The following is a 24,391-nucleotide window of genomic DNA, read 5'->3' as shown; positions in this document are numbered from 1 at the left end:
TCTTTCTATCGCCACTGTGGTAATACAAAATGTATGAGAGGCTGAGTGATATATTCAGTGAGTAAAAAAAGCAAACATTTGAGTCTATCACAACAGTGCTCGTGAATCAGGCCGTCATCGTCCGTCACATCCACCTCCCTTGCTGGAACACACACACAGATGGTAGTGGACACAGCCAAGGTTTTTTGCTGCAGCCTGTGTGTCATACACCAACAGCCCAGGCTCCCAGTTTCTTGCATCTTATCCCCATCTGAATCTCAGTTGAAGCCTTTTTTTCCATTTTTCTTTTTAATTATCCCATTTGTCCTCTCTACACCGGGGGTCTGCTGATGAATGTGTCCTGTCTGGTGATGTGCTTCACTTATTAGCCCGGGGTTTAATAAGAAGCAGTCAAACATCCAAGAAACCTAGCTTTGAATAATGACATGCCGATTAACAGCCAAGGCGAAAACAGAGCCCTAGTCTACAGAGAAAGAGGAAGAAGGATTAATGCTGAAGTATTTTTTTGTTTGTTTACTGTGGATGCGAGTTGTGGATTAAACTGTTACAAAATGGAACTGTAATGTCTGTGGAATAACCAAGGGGAATAACTGACTGAGAATCAAACTGTGAAACTGGCAGACGTGGCATAATGTGCAAATGTGTGTGTGAGAGCTCGTATGAGCCTAATAAAGAAGCAGAGGGAGAGAATATGTGTTCAAAAGGGAGACTGAGAAAAAAGACACTCTCACAGGAAAATACATAGAAGGAAGCAGCAGACAGACTGCTTCCAGAATGCAAAACCCAAGTTTAGTGCACTCAAAGTCAGCTTCCCCTCCTCTGCTGCCACTCCTTCCCTGTACTCTATAATTAATTTTTTCTTGTCCAGAGATGGAGCAAGAGAGACAGACAGTGCAGAGCTCCTTGAATCTGCCTCTCACATGTGCACACACACACACACACACACACACACACACACACACACACACACATATATATATGTATGCCTTTCCTGTACTTTCCATCCTTCTATCATCCCCACCTTTTTCTCTCTGCTTCACTGCTCCCACCAAACCCAGCTACCCTTCACCCCTCACCCATTACGCTCTCCCTGCTGTCAGCTCGGCTCTTCTTCTCTTAGCATATTCTCATCACAGCAAGTCACCAACTCCTCCCTGGAGGGCAGGTCTTTGACTCTGGATATCATGAACATTTTCCCAAAACCTGCAGTCCTTTGGATTCAAACAGTGCCCCAAATAGCTGCGTCCGATCCACTCTTATTCACTGTAACCATGGAAACACTAGATAGTCCTCCTCATCCTCAGTGAAACAGCCTAAACCAGATGCATAGAGGAGTGAGAAGAAAGGGAGGGTCAAAGAAAGAAGGAAAGTAAGAAAGTAGGAAAGAGGTCACTATATAAACAGTTACAGGGACATTTCAAAATTTAAAAAACAGTAAAAGAAAATTAACTTTTAGAACCACTGCTCAATTTGGCTTTGTTATTTTCATTTTAATGAGCTATCTGGGCATAATTTCTTTTTTTTTAAATGAATAAACATAACAAATTTGCAGTCTGACTGATTAGATTTTCATGGAGCTGTTTATGACTTTTAATGTGAGCAGGGCCAGTGAGACTAAGCTAAATTTTTGTGTGCGGTCCAGCTTGTTCCAGCTAGACATGATGTTTAAAAATGAATTATTGCATGGCAAAGCATTGCGCTGGTAATTGGCTTTTCACATGGGCGGGTGCATTAAATTAAAAACAAAAACATTCTTTGAGGAGAAAGAAATCAAAGCTCTTACAGCCAGTTTCCAAGACACTGGCTAAACCTAGTGCTAAACTAAAAGACAAATATAATGACTAGGTCCAGTGAAAAAAAGTTTTTACATTAAATCCACGTCTGAGAAACTGAACCTTAACTTTCAGTGCAATCAAATACACGACACACTCACGAAAGTGAATCGCAACAAAAACTGGCCTTGAGTCTGCACTTATGCATAAATAAAACTAAAAGTAATCATATGAATATAAATAACTGTGGATCAAATGATTTGTGTAATATGGTTACTGTTGCTGGTGGCAACAAACTACATCGAATCTGCTATCATTAACTCTGAAGCATTTAGCTTCATGGCATTGTTTTTGCTTTCTTGTTTCTTGTCAAGTGGCAGAAAAGCATCCAAATAATAGGTAATTTCTATCTCAGCTTTACAATACAGAACTAATTACAGCAACTGCGAATAGTAGGGAATAATCTGCATCACAGTTTATCAGATTTTACAGCTATCCAATAGCACCATACAGACTAGTGTTTAAGTCTTCACACACACCCTCATCACAAAGTAAAGGAACAAAATGAGGCAAGTAGAAAAGAGACCAATTTTGGGCTGAGTCATGTCCATAATCTAAACATTTGGGTCAATTAGTGAACATGGAGAAAGGGTACACAGTGTATTTGATCTTAATATTGACCCTAGAGTCCCAGTGGAGAACTCAATCCTCCTTGCGTGTAATGAAACAGCAGCTGGAGGCTTTTTTCTTAAACAATACAAAGATCCAATACAACATCAGCTACATTTGCTAAAGGTTAATACAGCTCAAAAGAAAACAGAGCACACAAGTGTTTCTGCAGCAAAATGTCAAAGCAATTACTGTCAGGTTGCAGAAAGACAAAAATGTGCGAGGTTGTGCAACGTTTGAATTAAAAAGGCGGGGAGGGAAACTGTCCTGACCTTCTTTATCTTTTTTTCTTCATTACCATTATCATTATTTTAAATTTTAAAACACGTGACAAGACCTTAAAAATGTGGTCAGACACCCATCTATAAATGTTGACATATTATTCCAAAATCCATGTGATCCATGCTTGTCTGTGAAGGCTTTAATGGAGCTCCGGGGAATAACTCTCATCCAGCCAGAAAAGATGGGTGAAGCTGATGGTAATTTCTCTGGGTCTTCATCTTACAATGTAAATAGCCTTGAGGCAACTGTTGCTGTGGTTATATAAATAGAATAGAAATAAAATGAATTGAATTAATGCATTTAGCTCAGAGTTGTCCTTCAAATTCAAATGAGAGTTGATGGATGTCCGCAGTGTTTGCAGACCACGTTTCCACATCAAACTTACCATTTTCTTTATTCGCTTCAAACATAAAAGAGTCTTGTCACACTATAAAACTGTACACCATGCATTTTCCCTCACTGGACTGAAGGGGCACGGCTGAAACAATGCAATATGCAGACCTACACTGAAAGTGTTCACAGAAATACAAATATGTGGACAAGTTTTAGTTGGAAGATTGTGTTTAATCGATTAATCAATCATTAGCATAATCATAACTTCATAATAACTGTGCTCGATGAAATACTTTTTTCCGTGCCAGTCTCTATCTCTCATGGGTAACAGAATGATCAGATGTACGGTGAATGTCACGCATGCTCAGACGTTATGATTAGACCTTTCTCTCTTTCCCTCTCTCTCTCTTTGAACAAGCCGAGGAGGAGCATCTGTATCAGTGTGGAGAGTGATGGAGGGCAGCAGGTTGCTATAAAACACGCGTTTTCCGCTTGCAGAGTGAGGTGAAGGGACCGCAGGTGCCCTTGCGGAAAATTCCGTCTGCTGCAAGGGAAAGAGGAGGAGAGGTGAGGGAGGAAGAAACAGAAGAACAAATGGCCAAGACGAGGTGATGGAGTGTTGGAGGTGCTCAGTAAATGACTGAGATTGGCCGAGAGTGAAGTTCAACCTGGTGGTCCGCTGGTTTGAGGGAAAGCAGGTGAGTGGGGGTGTTTCTAAAGCTTTAAAATACGCATAACCCACTTGGTGGTTACTAATTATAGCCCATTATTACCGGGAATAGAGTAAACCGCTAATTGGGAAGTCGACATCGATTCGGCTGTCTTGTGCCAATCCTCGAGCGCACGCAGCGTGTGTAAGCGAGCGCGCGCTTCTCCCCATTCAAGAATTGGCCGTGGGTCACTGGTCGGGCTGTCATTGTAAGGTAGACTGAGATTTTTGGTGCATGTAGAACAAAATCTCTCCGTGTGTCAGGTCCAGGAATCGAGCAGTCGTCCCTGGAGCTGGTGACGGCACCTTATAATGTCGGAACAAGCAGGGACATAGTGTTTCATAGTGTGAAAGGAACTGGTTAAGTGGCTTTAAATGCGGCAGCACAAACCCCCTGTTTTTCGCTATGACTCGTACGTGTGTGAGAGAGAGTGTGTGCGCGCCCGTGTGTTTTTTTCAACCTTCTGGCGTCACAGGGGCGCATCATCGATGAGCCTAACCTTGAGAAAAGCATAGGTTACAGAGAGTCCAGCATTCATGAACCCTTAAGAAAAGAACACAAAGCCATTTATTCCCTCCTCTATAATATTAAGCACCGTATCAGTCATACTTTAAATGTATTACCTTTGACAGCTGCATATGCTTTCCAGTCTGTTTAGTTACAGTATGAGAGTGCCATCCAGTAAGTGATTGTTCTATAAATAGTCCATATCAAAGATACTATTGATTTTAAGCCCTTAGAAGATGGTGATGTCAAATGAAATACACAAGATGCACAGAGAGGACTGTGCGCGATTTATCTTTTCTGTCAGACTGAATCAGAAGGTCTCTCTCTCTCTCTCTCTCTCTCTCTTTCTCTCTCTGGAAATGCAAGCTTAATTGCTTCCTTTTTCAGATTTTGCAGGTCTTTCAGCGAACCACTTTAATGGTTGTGTAAGGTGCAAAACAAGGTTTTGGGAGTAGCAGCAGCGGGAGCAGCAGCAGCATTGCAGTGGCTGGCCGCATCATCCAGCAGAGTATATTTAACTGACTGAAAAGAGAAAAGGCAGACAGGAATATATCCGGATCTCTTTTTGCTCTTTGTGTTTTCACAGAGCAGCTGATCAGGTTACTAATAACCTTCAGTTAGCGTACACGATAAGAGAGCTTCTAAAATATCAGCAGAACAACTTTACATATGTGGCTTTTTGCCTGATTCAGCAAACTGTGAAGTACATAGTGAAATCATGAAATCATTCATTTCAGTCTATATTCTCGCCCTATTCCTGGGACTTGTCGAAAGTATAGTTTACTTATGTTATAAAAGCTCCAAAGATCATCTTATAAAAAAAAGGTATACGCAAAGCACTGTATATTCAATTATTTATGGACAATTGCTATTAACCAGAGAGAGACACAAAGCTAAAAAACAGCCCTTACTTAACCCCCCAGCTGTCTTTAAAACACACCAATTCATGTTAGGTGCTGTGAAATAATCTGTATACATGAAGAGTGCACAAAGGGCACATAACCACAAATTAACAAACTCCCCCAGCTACTACCAAATTGAGATGACTGCACCACTGATGATGAGAGAAACAACAGCGAGCTGCCAAAACGAATGGCTTTGAGTCCGTCTGCTAGTAGGAAATTATAATAATAGTGAAATGCTGTTTTTTTATAGTCTGAGCTGAAGACGTTTGTCATGCAGAAATGTAGTTTGTGTTGGTCTGAAGAGATTTTTTTGTTATGTGGTTTACCTGATGGTAGTTTTCCTCTCCTGGTGAATTATGTCATCTGCTGCAGGACTGCTTGGTGGCAGTGTCAGAGGGTTGTAATCAGCTTGATTTGAGAGAAGTTGCCAGAATAACCAAAAACCAAACACACTTTTTATCAAAAAATGGCCTTTTTTTTTGTTTCATGCCAACACATCATTATCATATAATACACGGTGTAAAATTACATTTAACGTAATGAAGATTTTATCCAAATCAACTATTTCCGGTGTTTTTTCTATATAGGTTTCCACCTAATAATAATATTTTCATGTTTGATACACAACAATTAAAATACCATAAAACTCATAAATCACATTTTAAAAAATATTCATATTTGCATCTATATATAGTTCATTTGTTTAAAAAAATATGTTTATTGGTCTTTTTTGCCATAAAAAATAACAAAACAAAAAACAGTTTAAGTGAGAGTTTTGATCATATTTCACATCCAAGCAATCAGATGCTGTAGAAACCTGTGAATCGTGTGCCAACTTTAATCTTATGTGCAATTTGCTGGGAAATATCATTTGTGAAATGTGATTCTCCTACAATCTGTGTCGACAGTGCTCACAAGTCATTTTTGTTAGATGAGCTGGTGGAGGCTGAATGAGCAGGTACAGTAATACTTAGTAATACTTGTCTGATGCTTTATTCATAAAACACACCAAAATAAAGACTCATTTTACTACTGTAAACTTACTTGGGGACAATTGCCTCATATCTCTTGGGAAATAACTGAGCCATATGCTCTCTATGCTTTTGCATGAATAAAAATTATGTAATTTGAAAGTGCTCCCTCTTCCAAGAAAAACCAGTGGACTGCTCCTTGTTATTACAACTGGAAATACATCCATTGGATTGTACCATATAGCACTTGCATGGCAATAATGTTCCACAGTAATCACAACACTTAAGAGGCTGTGGAGCTTGCCATAAGGCTCAGGCAGGCCTGGGTTCAAATCCACCCCGAGGCCATTTACTGCATGTCTGCCCCCTGTTTTATTTTCTCAGTCCTGTCTTCTCTCCACTGTCCTAACACAATAAATGCCAAAAAGCCCTAAAAAATGATACTTAAAAAAATATGTGTAGCCTGAAGAGAGAGTTAAAGAGAGAGGGAGAAATAAAAAGGTGGCAAAGCGAGTGGTTAAATTATGTTATGAACAAGAAAATAAACAAACATTATTTAAATGCCAGCGTAATATTTTTCACAAATTGACAAACAAGAGTGAGGGAGGGAGGACAATGGGAAGTGACAGAATGAGGCAAAAGTCATTAGAGAGAGAAAGACTGAAGACAAATGAGGCAGGAAGCACTTGCTTATGTAACTGTCATTGCCAACACTCTCTGAGCCCCCACGAAGGTCGAGCTATCCATGAGGATGAAGAAGTGCTGGAAGGCCATAATTGTTCTATATAATTCAAAGTATCACCACACAGAAAACAATAAAGTCATGATTGGTCACATGGGCAGAGCTTACGTACATTCCCTGCCAAACACGCAGGCACATGGGAAGATGTGAGTCACTGCTATTATTATCTCGGATATTAAAGATATATGAGATATCAAGCAGAATCCCACAGCGGGATGTTGTGAGGGGGGAAAGAGGAGAGAGGATTTGTGCGTGTGTGAATTATATATTATGTGCTGAGCTAAAAGTGTTTTGTTTTTCCTTACAGGTGTCTTCTCTAAAGTTTCAAAATGGAGTCCACTCACCTCTTGGGTGGCTCTAAGAAGAGAGTAAAGATCCACCCTCACACTGTTACAGCCAAATATGCCACCCACACACCCTATGCCCCCCAGCCTGGAGTACACACACACTTTCCCCAACCTGGGGATGATGGCTATGACGATGCTCCATCTTTTGAGGACTTTGGCTCATTCGTGGAGGAGACGTCAGACAGGAAACAGCTGACAGAGAGCAGGAAGTGGCCCCTGACTCTTTTTGGCTCAAGACACAACGACAAAGATACAGCCCACAAACTTCAAACCGTGGGGGGAGGAGAAGGGAGTGAGGGTAGTGCCAAAGCAGCAAAGGGGTCTGGGAAAGGGGTCGGGGAACAGCTAGCCAGTTTCGGTGAGGCTTCTGTGTCTGCATCTCGACTCACCTGGGTGGGCCTGCTCGGTGCGGCGCTGGCACATGGCAGCTTGATTGTTCTGACCCGAGTGGCCTCCGAACGCTTCAGCCTCGGCCCCCTGTTTCTACTCTTGGTTCGGTCCATTGTACAGCTCCTGTCTCTGGCTGTACCACTACACAGGGGGGAGAACCCTTTTGGGCCAGAGGGCTATCGACTACGTCTACTCTGTTATGGCATCGCCTACTCCCTCTCCCTTTGTTGCGCCTACTCTTCCTTAACATTCGTCTCTCCTGGAAATGCTACAACAACCTGGCGCCTGGCAACCACAGCGCTATCAGCGACCCTTGCCTTCCTGCTCTTAGAGGAGAGGCTGGGATTGGCTGATGGGATCACCATAGCTGCAGGGCTGTGTGGCTTGGGGCTTGTGTTACTTCCTGCAGTAGATGAGACCAATTCAGATTCGCCAACTGATCCGGCTGTGTTCTGGAGGGGTGCATTTGGATGGTCTCTTTCAGCGCTTGCAGGGCTGTGGATGGCACTAGCGTTGGTTGGGTATCGTTCCCTGAAGGAGAGGGTGGGAGTTGGGACAGCTTTGTTCACGGTAAGCTGGACAGGCTGCTTACTTGCCCCAGCCTCTTTGGCCCTGCTACAAGAGGGTTGGTCCTGGCCAACGAGTGTTGAAGCCTGGTTGCTGGTCTTGGGCCTCGCAGCCTGCTCGGTCATAGCCTTCCTGGGAATGACGCACGCCCTCACCCGACTCCACCCGGCTCTGGTTTCCGCCTCTCAAAGCTTGGAGATACCTATCGCCATGCTCCTGCATCTGGCTGTACTGCCACTGGCTCCCACTGCACCAGAGGTCGTGGGGAGCGTGATGGTCATCCTGAGTGTCGGTTGGCTGGTGGCAATGAAGCTGCTCCCCTCCCGAGTTGGTGGGCGTCGGCAGAGGGAGGAGTATGAGGAGATTCTGGACTCGCCCATCAAATAGACACTCCTCTCCCCTTGCAGCACTGTCACTCTTATCGTTCACTTGCTCCTTCATGAGATTGTTTCCAGTGTAGATGAGAGACTTCTAAGTGTTTATTGAAGCTTTTTTTTGTATCATCCTCTTTGCTTTTGGAAAAGTGCCAACATGATGTTGTCTGTTACAGTGACCAAGTGATGTGATATTAAAATCTCTGATGAACACAGCACATTCCTGTAGCCACTTGTAATCCCTATCACCCTCTTTTCCCCCCTCCCCACGTGTGTGTGTGTGTGTGTGTGTGTACTGAGTACATTTAACAATCAGTGTGATGTCAGTCACTTTTTGCTGCCAACTGAGATTCGGCCAAGGACTGCTGCCATCTATTTGCCTCTTGGCTGCAAGAAAGACTTAGAGAAAAAAAACCCCCCGGAAGATTGGAGGCTAGGGAGAGGGGCAAGACACACAATCAGAGGAAGACAAATGGGGACAGAGGGAGAGAAGATGATGGGATTGGCATACAGATAAGGAGTGGGTGGGTGGGCGGTGGAGGGGTGATGGCCGATGACAAAGCAGAGATGAAAGGGAAGCAGCAGAATGAGAGGAAGTCAGGGAGCAAGCAGGGCTGATGGTGGTTGGTTATTGTGGCGTGTCTGGCCAGCTGGCTGATAAAAACACTGTTTCGTGTGTTGGGGACCGGTTATTATGTCTAATAACGATCCGCATGACACATAAGCACCATCACTACATTTCTGGGTCTTTCCTCGTCTACTTTCCTCATCATTAAGCTCCTGCTTTCCTCTTTGTTGCTCTTTTTCTCTCAATAAAACTTCCATTCACCAATCGCACAGATGGAGACTTTTAATGAAAACAGGTGCCTCCACACTGAACAGACTAGCATGTCTCTGTGCGTATGCCAGGTACCGCTGTGAAACAGGTGTAAAAGAATTGATAGGAGATAAAACTTCTACGCTCCTCTCCATCTTATTAGTTGTGTCATCCAAGGAAACGCCCCCCAAAAACAGTCTAATCCTGCATTTAGTTCTCGAGGCAGCTGTAGATTTAAAAAGAAACTTTCATGCCAACAAACACTTGAGAACAGGAGCAGGCAGCTGAAGACATTCATGCTGCGACTGTGAGTGTTTCACTAGTGAAATGTTTCTGTGATGTCAGTGTGTTGGCCTCATTAAAATACTGTTGCTACACTTTGCCCAGTGCTTTAGTGTAAGTAAGCACTGTGTAAAGGACAAACTTAAGGTATGTTTACTTTCTTCTTCTTCTTCTGCCTTTTAACTCTACACTAGTAAATACCAGAGAAAAACAAAGTGCTTCATGTTCTGCTAAATTTAATTGCTAGCTTTAATTTTTACTCGACCGTCTGCGATTTTATATACAAATATCATATTAAGAGGATTGTGAAACAAGTTAGTTTTGCCCTAATAATGATCCATCGATGGACGTTGGACTTCAAGCTCAATGATCACCTACAAATTTAAATGCTGCTGTTATCACCTAGGAGTGCTTTTGAGCCACACGGACTATAAGTTAAATATAAATTTAGCTAATAATAAAACATATTTGGTTAGTATGACTTTAATTTGCACTGATGTACCTTTTGCCTAATTTCCTATTTAATCTTAACAAAACATTCAAACAGAAGTGCAAGTACATAAAAAAAATGAATGAAAATAGGATCTAAGACCAAAAACGGATACACAGACACTGTAAAGTATACAGAAACTCCCTCTAGCCATAACAACAGTCAGTCTTTGTGGTTTTTAATAATGAGCATCCATCCACGTGTGTGTGTACGAAGCTGTAGGAGGCACTGGTGGCAGTGTAATACTTCTGGCAGGGTTTCACAAATCATAAACACTCTGAGCATCGTAAGTCGTGGCCTCTTTCTATTCAGACACTTTTAAAGCAGCTAATGAGTGGGAGAGACCTGCTATGAATTAAATAAAAATCCCAAACCACTGACACACCTTGTGGGTTTGGGGATTTGCAGACCACACCACAACTACACAAACACCAAGGCAAGTGGTGCAAACTTTGGCACTTGTAGATAAAGCACATGTAGTAACCTAGACTAATGAAAGAGTGGGCATGGACATGAACATAAATACACAGTTTAAAATTAAGTGACACTGTGTGGGAGGAGGGAGGAAACCTTTCCATGAGGCTGACTCAGTTGTTTAGTTAATTTTTATTCATTATAGCAAACCCATGACATTTATGGTACATTGAAACTCATTGTCACCAGACAAAAACTATCTTATGTGTAACAGAGGCTTTATAAAAAGGCAGAGCGGTAGAAATACAAACAACATGTGCAAAATCATCATCTGCAATATGAGTTTTCCAGTCAAGCTTTTACTATTTATTTTTCCTTTGGGCAATTCATGTGTCTCCTCTGCCCTTTCCCAGCGTGCCTACCTGCTCTATCACTTTGTTCAGCTGCTTATGAATCCTCTGAAGCTCTGTTGCTATGGCACCCAGAGCACTTTCCACCGTGACTATGTCCACCGGCGAGGTCAGTTCCTGCTCCTTCAGGCCAGATGTGAAGAGCTTCATTCCCAAACCGTCAGGTCTTGGTGTTGGCTGGTCTCTCATGCTGCTGTCAGCAGATGCAGATGAAATGATTTCTTCTAGCCTCTTCAGCCAAGCATCGTCCTGGTGCCTACTACGTAGGAGCATCTGCAAGGTTGCATTTAATCTTCTTTCCCTCTCTTCCTCCTCATCCCTGAGATCGACCAAGCCCTTTTGCAACCTAAGACTTGCCTGGTCTGCATGTACCCTGCAAGCTGCTTCCAAGCTGGGTGCACACTGCTGACACATCCCCTTCGTCAGCTTCTCCAGTTGGGTCTTAAGAGACGCTGTTCCCCCGCAGCACTGCTCCACAGATTCCAGGAGCATGTTTTGCCTCATGTGGGAGTCCTCCAGAGCGATAAAAAGTTTATCCCAGCGGGAGAAATCTGTTTGGCATGGTGCAGTTGGAGACTCACCTGCACACAACCACACATATACATTGATTATTTATTACAATAGGCAATTTAAGGATTACATAGAATTAATACATGCCATACGTAACACAAAAAAGGAGATTTACTTTATTGCCATAATTTAACTGGACTTTATCCGTGAAACTAGTACAGGGAAAGAAGGCAAGAAGGTGTTAAAACTGAGCTTCTGCTAAACATACAGCAGTAATTAGAGTTGGATGTATTTCACAGATATGCTGCCAGTTTAAGTTTGGACACAGTGTGAAGTATAAAAATGGCTTTGGGAAGTTATTCAACACACAGATGTAAAGGTCATGAAGAACACATAAAATACATGTGCTACAATCCCAAAATGACATCAGGGGACCTCATTAATTTAGGGGTACAGCAACGAAGTCCTTGAGGTTGGACGCTCGAAGAAAAGCGATGCAAAAAGGACTTGACAAACAGCAGAGGGGGCTTAAACTGTGAAATGGTGAAATGTCCACCTTCTGTAGGTATTTGAGGCTACCAGTTTGCATTCTTTACATGGACTTAAATCGCAGAGGTTGCTTATTGCCTGTACTCTGTGCTCACGGTATGAGGTATGTGTTCCAGTTATTTGTAAGTCTGTTTCACCAGAAAGTCTGATGCTCACCTGATAAAACTGTGAAAGCCAAAGATGGTATCGTCTGAGTAAAAATGTACTTTACAACATCAAACATTTAAATATGGTGCATTATCGTAAACTGGATTTAATAAACACATCTGCTTACCTTTAAGGTGTTTTTAAAAAATCAAGGTGTTTTTAAAAATTAAAATAAACATAGTGAAAATTTAAATTAGCTAGGTTTAGTAAAGCGTAGTAAAACTGGAGAGAAATTCATCACAATATCAATCTGTTCAAACAAGCAGGGAGCAGACAAGAAAAAAAAGACAAAGAAATAAAACTCACCCTCCTGTTGGTCCAGGGGGATCTCATTGTCATAGCTGTCTTCATAAATTCTTTCATACTCGATGTCATTTATACAGAACGATGAACCCGTACACAGCACCAGGCAGATCCAAAACACATGCATGATGGAGTTCCTATGGATGTTTTTCCTTAAGATTTGTTGGGTTGCAGTGCATATATCTGAAAATATCAGAATCATCTATCAGCAAGTTTTCCTGCTCCTGCACACTCCAGCTGCTTTGTCTTTTCTTATTCACCTACTTCACTATATGTAGAGCACCTCTGAGTTAGCCAACTGTTGGAGCTGCTGGGTTATAAACCCTGAGAGAAGGAAGAAGGGGGGACCAAGCTGGGGAGGGGTGGGGCAGAGCTGGTTCTGTTGAATGAGTGAGTAATGCTCCAGCGGAGGTAATACGTCATAATTCACATGGGCTGACAAAAAGCATGCACGATGGAGAAGGACAGGCTATGTACGTTTGTTAAAGTTAAGCCATCTCTAGACTCTGAGTCAGTCTGCTGACGTAATGACACATTTACACTGTTGCAGTAGCTTTGACATTAACCATAACTCCAATTACGCCATTTGGCAGAAGTTATGTCATTTTAAAATTTGTCTCCCAACTCAGTTTATCATTAGTGTTATATTAACAAATCAGACTTTGTTTAATCAAAGTCTGATACTGAAGATATTTTTACTGATATCTTCCATATTTTTTTTCCAGATAACAGACCAGTAGTATAACAAAATATCTAAGTGTATAAATGTCCAGGTTCAGTGTAATTATTGCCAGATAAATGCATAGCCTTCAAATTCTTATTCAATAACAACATTACGTCATCACGGCCATATTTAAATTGATTTGAAGAGATATTTGCATGCTCTTCTAATTCAAGACCTTCAGTGGTCCTCACTGAGCAAACTCCCAGCGACAACAATGAAGCAGAAATCAGAGAGGTGAGTTATCTGCCTCAGCAGAAGATATATTTTATATCTCCCAGAGTTAGGGAGCTGTCATATTGCTATATTTACAACAAAAAAATAACAAGTTAAGTAGAAGTAGAATGCCATATGTGTATATATGACATAATAACTACCTAATAAGGAAAAACTCATCTGAAGTCAAAATAAATACAATAAAATCAAATAAGTATAAATTGAAATAAAAATATTAAGAAATAGTATAATACACAAAAGTGCATAATATTTTAAAATATTTCTAAACTAGCAAAACAAAATTTAAAATGACTTAAATGTAGTAAACACAGCATGGGAAATATCAGGTACAATCAGAGAGAAAACATAGAGATGAAAGTGTGCTGTAGTGAGACATAAATGCAAAGCAGAGCAGAGGGAAGGTGCTCAGTGCAGGTATCCAGATGTCTGAACCTCTATAGCAGCACAACTAAGGGGGAATTCAGGGTCAACTAAGATGAGCCTAAAGTTTTAATCTTAAATTACCTCAAATAGCTATCTTCTGAACACAGATTGAAAACTGATTTCACTGAAGAGGATTCTGCCTCCCTTATTGCCTTTGCTGCTTTAATGAGTTAATAGAACAGGGTAATGTACTATGATGTCTCTGAAATACAGAGTTTTGTATGTAAGGCCACAAACTGCAAATTCTATTTTGATTTTCAGGCAACTGGTGAAGAGACACTACTATGGGACAAACATGATCTCTTTTGCGATTGGGCAGTATTCCAACATTGCAGCATTTTGGACCTATAAGGACATCCTATTAACAAGGAATACATAAATATATGTATTAAATTTTAATCTCACAATAACAACTGTCCAGATAAGGATATACAACACGTCACTGCACTATACAAAAGCAGCTAGGCTGTAGAACAAAACACCCTAGGTCATTATAGCCACCAAGGCTCCACAGAGACTAACCTTTTTCAGTGCCTCACCAGTTAAATGAGTTAACCCCCCCAGGGACCTTGTGCAAGTGGAAGAAGGCATTCTTAGAAACTTGCTTTTCTGTGTGTTTTAGTAAAACGTACCTTTTTATGGATTAGACCGAGTCCCTGTGTACAGTTTGCACAACCATTAGACCTCTTAACATGGAAAGGTTGCAACACTGAATGGTCTGGATTACATTATATGCTTGTGAAATTGCATTCTTAGTAAAACCAGCTGTATGTTCAGGTCTCTGATCAACAGGTGTTGTGGCTAAACAGCAGAAGTAGGACAGGTCAAGGTCAAAGGAAAAACCCTGACCCTTCTCCCTGCAGACCTTCAGAGTGACCACTTTACTGCACATGTCAGCATGTCTGCCGGTCTCTATTCCTGATAGTCTCTGTCTGGACAGCTATAATTGTAGCACTGGGAGCAACAACTGTGAAGCTGGCAGATTTATCTCAGGAAAACAGAGAACCTGCAGGAAAAGATGGATTGAAGATTTAGAAAAAGATGAAAGACTTTGAGTTGCGGGCGAGGAAACGTACAGAAGGTCAGGTTTGTCTTTCCTCATTGCGGCAAAAATGTTTGTGGAAGCGTATGCAATTCCTTGGCCCATTTCTGTGAAACAGAACTGAATAAGCTCCCTACAGAGTTACATGTTAGAACTAACAACTGAGCTTTATGAAACCGATAGTGTCGCTATTTTCTTCTTCCCTCTTCGATCCCGTCAGAAGGATTTCCACTTCTTTTTTCCTCTTTATAGGTCATCTTTCCATGTAAGTCATCACATGACTCATCAGAAAGGAGTTACATTTATCAGCAACTGCCAGATGCTGTTTACCACCCCAACATGCGTACCACACCGACAGTTTAGCTGTCATGTAAAACACTCCCAGCTGGCAACGGGGGAGGGGGGGGTGATGAGAGATGAAGGGAAGACAAAAATACAGAGATGTGGGAAAAGATGGAAAGGAAGGGAGAGAGTGAGAGAGAGATGGTGATGAGTTAGATTTCAAAAGCGTTTTTTCCCCATTTTTTGCTTTTCTCACTCTAATTTTCCTGACTATAATTTTCAGAGCCGGGAAATTAGAAGAAAACACATCCTGTGATTTGGCTCGTTCTGACAAAACAGGGGTGCTAGGGAAAATGGGACAATGGGTGTTGTCAGCTAAGCTTACATTAAACAGGCAATGTAAAACAGCAACAGGACTTCACTGTTGCGCAAACCACATGGTAACAGTGCAAAATCACACAGACCATTTTATGAGAACTAAGTGTTATTATTGGGTGTATACGCTTTTTGGTACCAATGTGTGGGATAGGGAGGGAAGGAAAACATGCAACTATGGAGCTATTATTAAAATACAGCACGCTGTAAAACAGTAGAGTCCTTGAAATAATGTCTAATCATTTAAAATGATTGCATTAGTCATCATTGCAAGATTTAATAAAACACAGCACAGAATTAGATATACAGTCATGCTAAAAATCAACTAGACCCAAGGGTTTACATATCAGGACATAATAAAAAAAATATCTGGTCCTTAGCAGGTTTTAAAATTAGGTAAATGTTTTTTTTCAGATGCAACTTTGGAGACTTCAGATGTTCTGCTGCTTCTTTTTAAAAGAGGTTTTCTTTTGACAGCCCTTCCAAAAAACAAGAAAAAGAAAAGAAAAAAGGCGATCCTTGTTCGGTCTTTATCTAATTGTACTGTCATGAACTTTAATATTTAACATGCTACCTGAGGCCAGTAGAGTCTGAAATGTCACTCTTAGTTCTTTTTCCTTTTTTTTTTATTTGAGCATTACATGGTCTGGCTTCAGGGTGAATTTGCTCTGAGGTCCACTCCTAGGAATGGTGGCAATTGTGTTGAATGTTTTCCACTTGTGAATAATCTTTGTTACTATAGAATGATGGACTTCAAATAGTTTTCAAATAGCTTTATTAACTCTTCCAGAATAGCAGGGAAAAAATGTCTAAGATCACTGCTCATGTCTTTCCTCAGGGCACTGTATTGACACAGACCTTAATGTTGCAGACCTGCAAGCTGCCAAAACATCTGCTTTCTAGAGCAGCCAATGATCAGTAATCAAGTGCATTTTATTAACAGCACCTGGCTGCTGTTTAGGTGTAAGACTGTACTTAGTTTCTCCACACACTGCTTCTGCAATTTGGCTTAATTTTTGTTAGATAAATAATGGCTGTACAACATGTCATGTTTTGTATTTCACCTGAAGGTGTAGTTATCTAAATAAAAACACTGTAACATGTGCTCCTCAGGTAGTGCATCAGAAGAAACCAAATTAGGTAAAAAAAAATCCCAATTTCCTTTATCCGTTTTCCCAACTCACTCATCGTGAACAAAGCGTCCCTTTCCTTCCTGTATCAAACAAAAGGATCATACCAAGACTTAGGAGCGATCTGCTCAATAACAAAGTGCAAACCGGAAATATAAAAATATGCTGGAATTGTGACAGGGACTTGTTTTGTCGGCGCAGAGGAAGAAGGCTCATGAACATTTAGGGACAGATTTATTTTTCCTTGCTGAGTTGTAGGGAAAAAATAGCAAGAACTGAATCTGCATTCATGGCTGCACCTCAGCCCCTGTAAAGATACAGAACTGATACAGAGAGGTAAGATATAACTGTTTATAGTGTTAATGAACCCCAGGCTCTGCTTCGATCAGTATCACACCAACTGCTCTTAATTGATCTAATCTGTTTGGACAGCTCTAGACAGGAAAAAGGTAAAGTGGGAGTGAAAACCAGACACACATATGCATGCTTTTGTCAGCAATTCTGGGTAACTATTTCAGCTTGTGTGCATGTGTTGAAAGGTTGTGATTCATGTCAAACAAAAGGAGATCTCGCTCTTGTGTAAAAAAAAAAAAAAAAGTGAAGCGAATCCAGCTTAACTGCAAGCTTGGCAGTGGGTCAGATGTGAAACAAACAGAATTTTTTGGAGGCTTGATCAAGACCTCAGTCTGAAAATAATTGTCACTGCGTGTAAATCTAAGACAGATGGCTGGTACGATGGGAAAGTGAGCTATATGAACTGTGGTTTTAACAAGGAAATTACAGAAACACCTTGACTGGAGAACAAAGATAGACGCCACACTTGATTTAGACCGGCATGACATCACTGTTTGCATATTTATTTCCACATCTTCACATGAATCAAGCGCAAACTCAGACCCGCACTGACGTTAGCTCAACGACTCGTCGCTGAATCATGACTAGTTTGAAACTGGCAGCAGCTCTGATATGAACACTCAGACTACACAAACCCACACACATCTTTACATACTGGGACAAAAGCATTGAGCTTGTAGGCAATTATTTCAGTACAGCCAGTGCTACATTAATATTTGTTTCCATCCAGAGTCCCTCCAGAGTAGACCCACGTTAGGCAGGTCTGCCCTCATGAAGAAAATGAACAACATCTGGATGTGGAAACTTCCACCCATTTGACCAAATGGGGGCTTTAAGAAGGTAAAGGGTGAAAAATGAGTGTATGCATGGGAAACACCCAGCACGCGTATGAAGAAGCACAAAGGTCCAGTCACCTCTGGGTTCCCCAATACAAATGCGCACAGACAGAAGTGAAAGTCTGTATCGTATGGAAAATGACCTCATGTTTAACAAACACGAGTGAGGAGGTGGCAGTCACATATATGCACATATACTTCTTTCTAAAGGTGTCACATGTTTGGGCCAAAGTATTACCACCAGTTCACACGGGTCACTGAGACACAGTAAAATTCATGTATTCACACCAACACGTACACTTGGCACAGAGCTTGATTAGTTCTCACTGACCAGAACGTAAAAAAAAGATCAGTTTCACAGACACTAACTGAAAACAACTTTACACTGCAAAATGATAACAGTCTGTTAGCTTCGTCTTCCAGCCTGAAACCAGGAAATGTTACACACAGAGCAGACTTTACATCTACCATCATCATTTTTACACAGCATGGATAATACATGGATAAAGCTCAAGTCTAAAATTATTGTGGCACTATATTACGCTTTTAAAAAATAAGCAACTTCAACAACTTCACATTATAATCCCTAAGGGATTAATTAAACTGGAACATGATATAATCACTGTGTATATTCCTAAAGTCAAAGCTGAAATACTCTGGGCTGATGCCATGTTCCCAACCTACTGTCTCTACTGACCCACATCCTGATGGCCTGACGAAGACTCCTGGACATCTCCTTCATTGATGCTACAGGTTGCACTGGGTTGTAAAGGCAGGGAGGCTGCTGTTGCTGCACCATTGCTTATTGAAGCTGTTGTATTGAATGTTAGTACCTGGGTAGATGCAGGAGAAGCATCAGACATCCTGGCCGTCCTGCTGGGTGCTTGGAGCTGATCCGTTTGGTTTGGTGCAGAGACATGATCAATCGCTCGAACGGTAGTTGACTGGCTGTTGATTGGTGAATGATTGCTGGGTGTTTGTCTGGTGGTGGAGATGATGATGTTGTTATTGTTGTTGTTATTTGTGTGGTGAGTCAGCAGTGCACTGAAAGATGAATCTGCTGTGGGTGGTGAGCTTAAAGTCCACGAGTCCTGGTCGAAATCTGGAAGCTGATGGACGAGCACAGGTAGCGGAGTGACGTGATTTGGACTGATGGGTTCATTTGCCTCATGGTTGCTTGTTGATGGCTGACTAACGGGATTACTAATTGCAGACTGCCAGTTATTGGAACAGAAGACTGCTGGAATGCTGCAGAGAAATAAAGCCATAAATATAATCCACTCATGTTCAAATCATAAAGTATTCTTTGTAGTCCTGGTTTCTTTAGAAGACCAAATGTCCTGAGTATTTTCTACTTTGTACTGAAGTTATTAATCTACTTGTTAAAATTTCTAATTTATTCAGTTTCAATTAAAAGAAAAACAATAGAAAAATATAATGGATTTGACCCAAATCTCACTACAAACTGTATTTTTTTTTAGAAGTTTTGCAAATAACCTGTTTTAGTCACACTGTAGTTATAAAATAACTGTTAAATACCAAAACTGAAAATACATGGTTTCTCAGACAGCCATGATTTGGAGATTCATTGTGCTGTATGAAAAATTACAAATCTAAACTGTTCAAGGTATAAATATAATAAAAACATTACACAACAGTATAAAGAAGCAGTATCCTACATCTACTTATCAACCTTAAATGAATCTCCTACCATTGCTATGCTGACAATAAGCTATACTTTAATGTGAATCCTAACAACCACAACAGCCTCTCCTACTTCAGTAAATACTTCTCCGCCATTACCTACTGGATGTCTTCCATCTCAAACCTGGCAAAACGGAGGTTCATGTGTTCTGCCCTGACAGTTACTCTAAAGAGGGCAGTCACTGAATTGGCCTTCTCACCAGCAATAATATTTCAAAATCATCTGCTCAGATCCTTGGTGGCATGTCTGACCAGCATTTGAAATTTAATCTCACACCAGAAAGCTCATCCAGTCTTCTTTCTAGGAAACGCTGGAAAAATGAAATCTTGAAACCTTTTTGCACACTTTCTGCTTTCCTTCACTGGCTTCTAGTGAAATAAATAATATACAGAGCCCTACGTGGCCAGGCTCCTGTATATACAGCTCAGCTACCAAGAGCTTATAATCTTAGTTGGCCTCTCTAATCATCTTATCAATCTATCTTAACTGCTCCTTGCTCTTATTTTAAATCCAGAGGGGACCACACTTCCTACGTTGGAGAGCCTACATTTTGGAACAGTCTTCCTCGCTCTGTCAGGTCAGGCAAGAGAGTCATTTGTTTAAAAAAAAAAAAAAAAACAGCTTTTTCTTAAGCTTTCTCCCATGTTTTTTGCCATAGCTTATATATAATGTGTGGAGGAGTGCATGTTGGAATGAATCTAAGACTGTATGCCTGACTGTGTGTCTGTAAGCTGGAAGATGTAACACATATGGTTTAATTCAAACTGACAGGTCAAGGTCAAGCACTTTGGAACTGTGTGTTTTAAAAAGCACTATACAAATGAAGTTATTCTTATTCTTATTCTTCTAAAGATTGAAATGAGACTACACAGACCTGGCCAGCTGTTTTTGCAGCTCCTGAGCATGTTGGTTGCACTGAGAAAAGTAGCTAGCTTGAGCATCCACAAAGTCAGTGAGGCTCCGCATATGGTTGGTCTGTAGAGGCAGATGGCAGGAAAACATACCAAACAAGGTACAGAGCCACAAGCATTAAATAAAAAGCAACAGTTCCTTTAAGAAACCGATAGTAAAAAGTAGTGAAAAACAAAACAAAACACAAATTTGAACTGGTTAGGTGTACGTACATGTGTGTTGCTGAGTCCTTCCACAACAGCTCTTGTGATTTCTGACTGTCGATTGAAAAGACTCTGACAAATCCTCAGCTCCACCTCTGCCTACACATACAAACCCCCCCACACACAAACACACACCCCCACACACACATCTGCATGGTTTTTCTCTTATTTTTCTAAAAATGCCTGCCGAAATAATACAACATTTAAAATGAGCTCAGGTCTAAACAAACAGAAAACTACAGAAAGGAAATATTGTCTGTGCTAACAGCAGCTCCATATTCATATCAATTACTGCTCCCAGCCTAACTGATATACTGTATGAAGACCATTTCAGATCCTGTGTTCTTTAAACCGATAAGGAACTCACCTGAGAGATTTCCTGAGCCCAGATCTGTTTGCATGAAAGAGACATAAGAAGACAAATGTCTTATTTGAAGATCGAACACCAACTTCATCTGCGTCTGTTAATAAGCACGTTCCTACACAGAATCGCTGACCTTTAGCCATTTAACACGCAGGAAGCTGAACATGTAGGAGACATGAGACAAGTAGTCGTCTTCCAGTGGGTTGGCATTCAGGTTCTGACAAAAAGACAGAAGATACAAGAACTGTAATGTCAAATATCAACATGTTTAGCTTTCAATCAGAGCACGACTAACTGAAAAGTATGTAATCATGTAAAGGTGTAACTCACTCTGGCCTCTTGGTCAGCCTCGTGGGCTTTTCTCAGCCTGGCTTTAGTGATATCCAAGTCCAAACGTTTATTCACCAACATCTTGCGTTCATTCTAGGAACAAGCAGTCTTGTTTACTTTACAAACAACCTATAAACAAAATATTATTTCGAGTGACAGCATAAAATGCTAAAATAACCTAATCACTGCCGTGATAATCACAATAAAGGTGCGAGTTTGTGTGCATGTGATACAGAGGCATGTGTTTACCTGTATGGCTTTGTATTCCCCCTCAGTGAAACTCCGCAGGGGAGTGAGAAAGTGAATGTTAGTGCTTTGGACAAACTTCCTCTCTGCCTCACCGAGCTGCTTCTGAGCCTCTCCACACCTTATCAATGCAGTACCTGAGCAGAGAAACATAAAAATACAACACAGTGACAACTTTCCAATATATACTCATAACACAAAAAAGATGAAAATAAGCAAAGAAATGAACGTGAAAATAGTTGAGATCCTTCTCTCAGATCAATAAAATGCACATACTCACTAGCCACTTTATTAGGTATTCCTGTTCAACTGCTTGTTAACCAACCCTGTACTGGCAAACTACATGTACCTAATAAACTGGCTGGTGAGTGTGTACTCACCATAAGGTGTGTTTGATCCAATTTCCAACCCAGCCTGAGTCATGTGATCTCCCAGTAACTCAACGGCACGAGGCCGGGGTGGGACGCTCCACTCCAGATGCTGATACAGCCGGTCCTCTAACCGCACTCCTGTGTATCAGAGGTCAAAGGTCATATCAAAATTCAATGGCTACATTTTCTATACACAATGTGACGATTTCTTTCATGTACATTTGTTAAAGGATGCACCTGTGACAATAAAATTAATTAAAAATGGTAATAAACAATACACACACAACACCTCTCAAAACATAGTTCATCCCTGTGCTGGATTTAAACTCTAATGCATTGGTTTCATACTTTCTTCCACAAGGAGAAGGTCCTAAAATAATGTTTCATATAATAAATATCATTGTAAAAATGATTTTACAAGAAGACTATAAACCCTTGGAAGATAAATTCAGTGAGACATGATCTGAAATTGTATCCTGGATGCATCTGGCAGCTGAATGTACCTTTTATTTGATAGATTGCAGACCACATCCACTCATAACTCCATTAGAAAAGGTAATTGGATTCAAACAGGCTAAAGAATAAGCATCTCTATTCATCCGAACAGGCCAATTGCTACAAAAGAAAACAAGAGACCTCAAGGAAGATGTATGCATGACTGTGGGAGGGAAAACAGAGCTGAAACGATTGGTCCCAGAGGTAAAGACTCTCAGCTACGCAGGACCACAACAGTAAGTTGATGGGATTTGATGACTCTGCTTTTATCTGTATGCTGGCAGCCGGAAATTGCTTGATATCGTCCCAGATGCATCTTCTTCATAAATATTTATAGTTCATCTAAATGTTTCTCATCTTCATTGTAAATGTCTTTAAAAATACTCCATAGAATACCTGCCTTGGAAGAGGGAAACCATCTCCATTACTCTTAATGAGATGATGTTTTACTTTAAAAGAGTAAATGCTCAGATATTTTTTCTCACCTTTTATATATTTGGATACAGTGAACAGGTTAGGGTTCAGGATCATAAAAACAGGGCTAATTGTGGCAAAAACAGGACCAACTGTTAGTGAAGTGGTTATGTATACATCTGTAACTGTTCAATGAATCAGGGCAGCTTCAGTAAATCAATTCATGTTCTCCTACCGAGGCTTGGCTGCAGTAAAGCCTCAGTCTGGGAGATTATCTGGTCCGTCCACGTCTTGGTGGCGTCTGCCCGTGATAAAAGCTCCTCCAGTCCGGGGTCCAACTCTGTCCTCTCGGCCTGTCCTAGACTCTCTCCAGTGTACTGGAGCGAATTTCAGGGTAACATTAAGACCACTTAAGAAATAAAAACAAACTGCTTAACTGCGCACTTTTCTTTTAGTAAAGGCAGTCGCTGATTTTGGTTGAGATTAAAGCCCAGGAAAAACACATAAGAGTTTCCTTTATTATTATTATTATTGTTATTATTATTATTATTATTACCTGAACAGCGCGGTTGATGAACTGACCAGCATCCACGGCGAACCGAGTCAAATCCATGACAGCGTCCCCAAGGTCGCGTCGTCTCCGGTGGACCAACTGACAATCAGCGGCCAAGCAGGACCGGGGTAACCACGTTATGAAAAGACAGCTAACCAACTACAAGCGGATGACCTCGCCATAGCCTCCCGGCTAACCGCCCCACTTTCTGCTGGCTAGATTACGGTCCGTTAACACCGAGCAGCCGAGCCCAAGAGGACGAAGCAAGTGCAGGCACCTGCGTATGTTGACTGTTTATTATGGCACATAGTTTATCCTCCTCCGCATCCTGAGCGCGTCTTCTGTGGAGTTGGATGTCTTTAACATGTGTTTCAGAACCGTGGAAAATAACAGCATCGCATCGGCTATCAAAAACGGTCAGCTTTGACAACAGCAACAGATTACCAGTGATAATAAATATTAGCTAGTGTTTTCGCTTCTTTTTTTTTTCAAATTTACATTTCGGATTATTTTGAATACCGACGGGTTTAAATAATATTAAGCTTTTACATAAATTAAATTGGACATTTATAAGTGTCAAAAATTCAGTAAAATTATTAGTATATTTAAAAAAGAGAGAAAATATTTAGCTAATAAGAGAGCGCCTTTATCTACGCTTCCGGTTCAGATCATTCAAAATAAAAGCATATTCTCATGCATTTATCTTGTTTTCCCACTATAAATATGCAAATAAATAAATACAACCAAGCTCATCCTGATCTAAAAATAGATTAAAGGTTTCTATCCCAAAGCCAGCTGCAACAACAGCCAAGCATTAACAAAAAGAAGAAAAGTAATAATTACAAATACAGTGATTTTCTGACTGCCTGAACTCATTACTAGATAAGAAGAATATTGCTAGCTTAAA

General features: G+C 40.9%; 2 protein-coding genes across 2 annotated transcripts; one reads left to right on the top strand and one right to left on the bottom strand.

The window, feature by feature from the left end:
- Window positions 1-3,494: 3,494 nt before the first annotated feature.
- On the top strand, window positions 3,495-8,782 carry slc35g2a (solute carrier family 35 member G2a). Its single transcript, XM_031737104.2, has 2 exons — window positions 3,495-3,754; window positions 7,199-8,782. Exon 2 carries the CDS (start codon window positions 7,221-7,223, stop codon window positions 8,580-8,582), a length of 1,362 nt encoding a protein of 453 aa, XP_031592964.1. The 5' UTR covers window positions 3,495-3,754; window positions 7,199-7,220; the 3' UTR covers window positions 8,583-8,782.
- A 1,381-nt stretch (window positions 8,783-10,163) lies between these two features.
- Window positions 10,164-23,623, bottom strand: LOC116318072. Its single transcript, XM_031736994.2, has 12 exons — window positions 23,488-23,623; window positions 23,167-23,308; window positions 22,032-22,160; window positions 21,655-21,788; window positions 21,406-21,498; window positions 21,209-21,292; window positions 21,079-21,102; window positions 20,721-20,810; window positions 20,471-20,571; window positions 18,589-19,139; window positions 12,495-12,674; window positions 10,164-11,563 (listed from the first exon to the last, which is right to left on the bottom strand). Exons 1-12 carry the CDS (start codon window positions 23,542-23,544, stop codon window positions 10,959-10,961), a joined length of 2,190 nt encoding a protein of 729 aa, XP_031592854.2. The 5' UTR covers window positions 23,545-23,623; the 3' UTR covers window positions 10,164-10,958.
- Between the last annotated feature and the right edge of the window lie 768 nt (window positions 23,624-24,391).

The sequence above is a fragment of the Oreochromis aureus genome, linkage group 19, assembly GCF_013358895.1.
Source record: "Oreochromis aureus strain Israel breed Guangdong linkage group 19, ZZ_aureus, whole genome shotgun sequence".
Lineage (NCBI taxonomy): Eukaryota > Metazoa > Chordata > Actinopteri > Cichliformes > Cichlidae > Oreochromis > Oreochromis aureus.
This window is presented reverse-complemented; position numbering and strand designations above follow the sequence as displayed.

Coding starts and splice junctions, on each gene's coding strand:
- slc35g2a (XM_031737104.2), top strand. CDS start 7,221: ATGGAGTCCACTCACCTCTTGGGTGGCTCTAAGAAGAGAGTAAAGATC.
- LOC116318072 (XM_031736994.2), bottom strand. CDS start 23,544: ATGGATTTGACTCGGTTCGCCGTGGATGCTGGTCAGTTCATCAACCGC. Junction 23,309..23,487: donor TCATCAACCGCGCTGTTCAG/GTAATAATAATA, acceptor AATTCGCTCCAG/TACACTGGAGAGAGTCTAGG. Junction 21,789..22,031: donor TGGATCAAACACACCTTATG/GTGAGTACACAC, acceptor TTCTCTGCTCAG/GTACTGCATTGATAAGGTGT.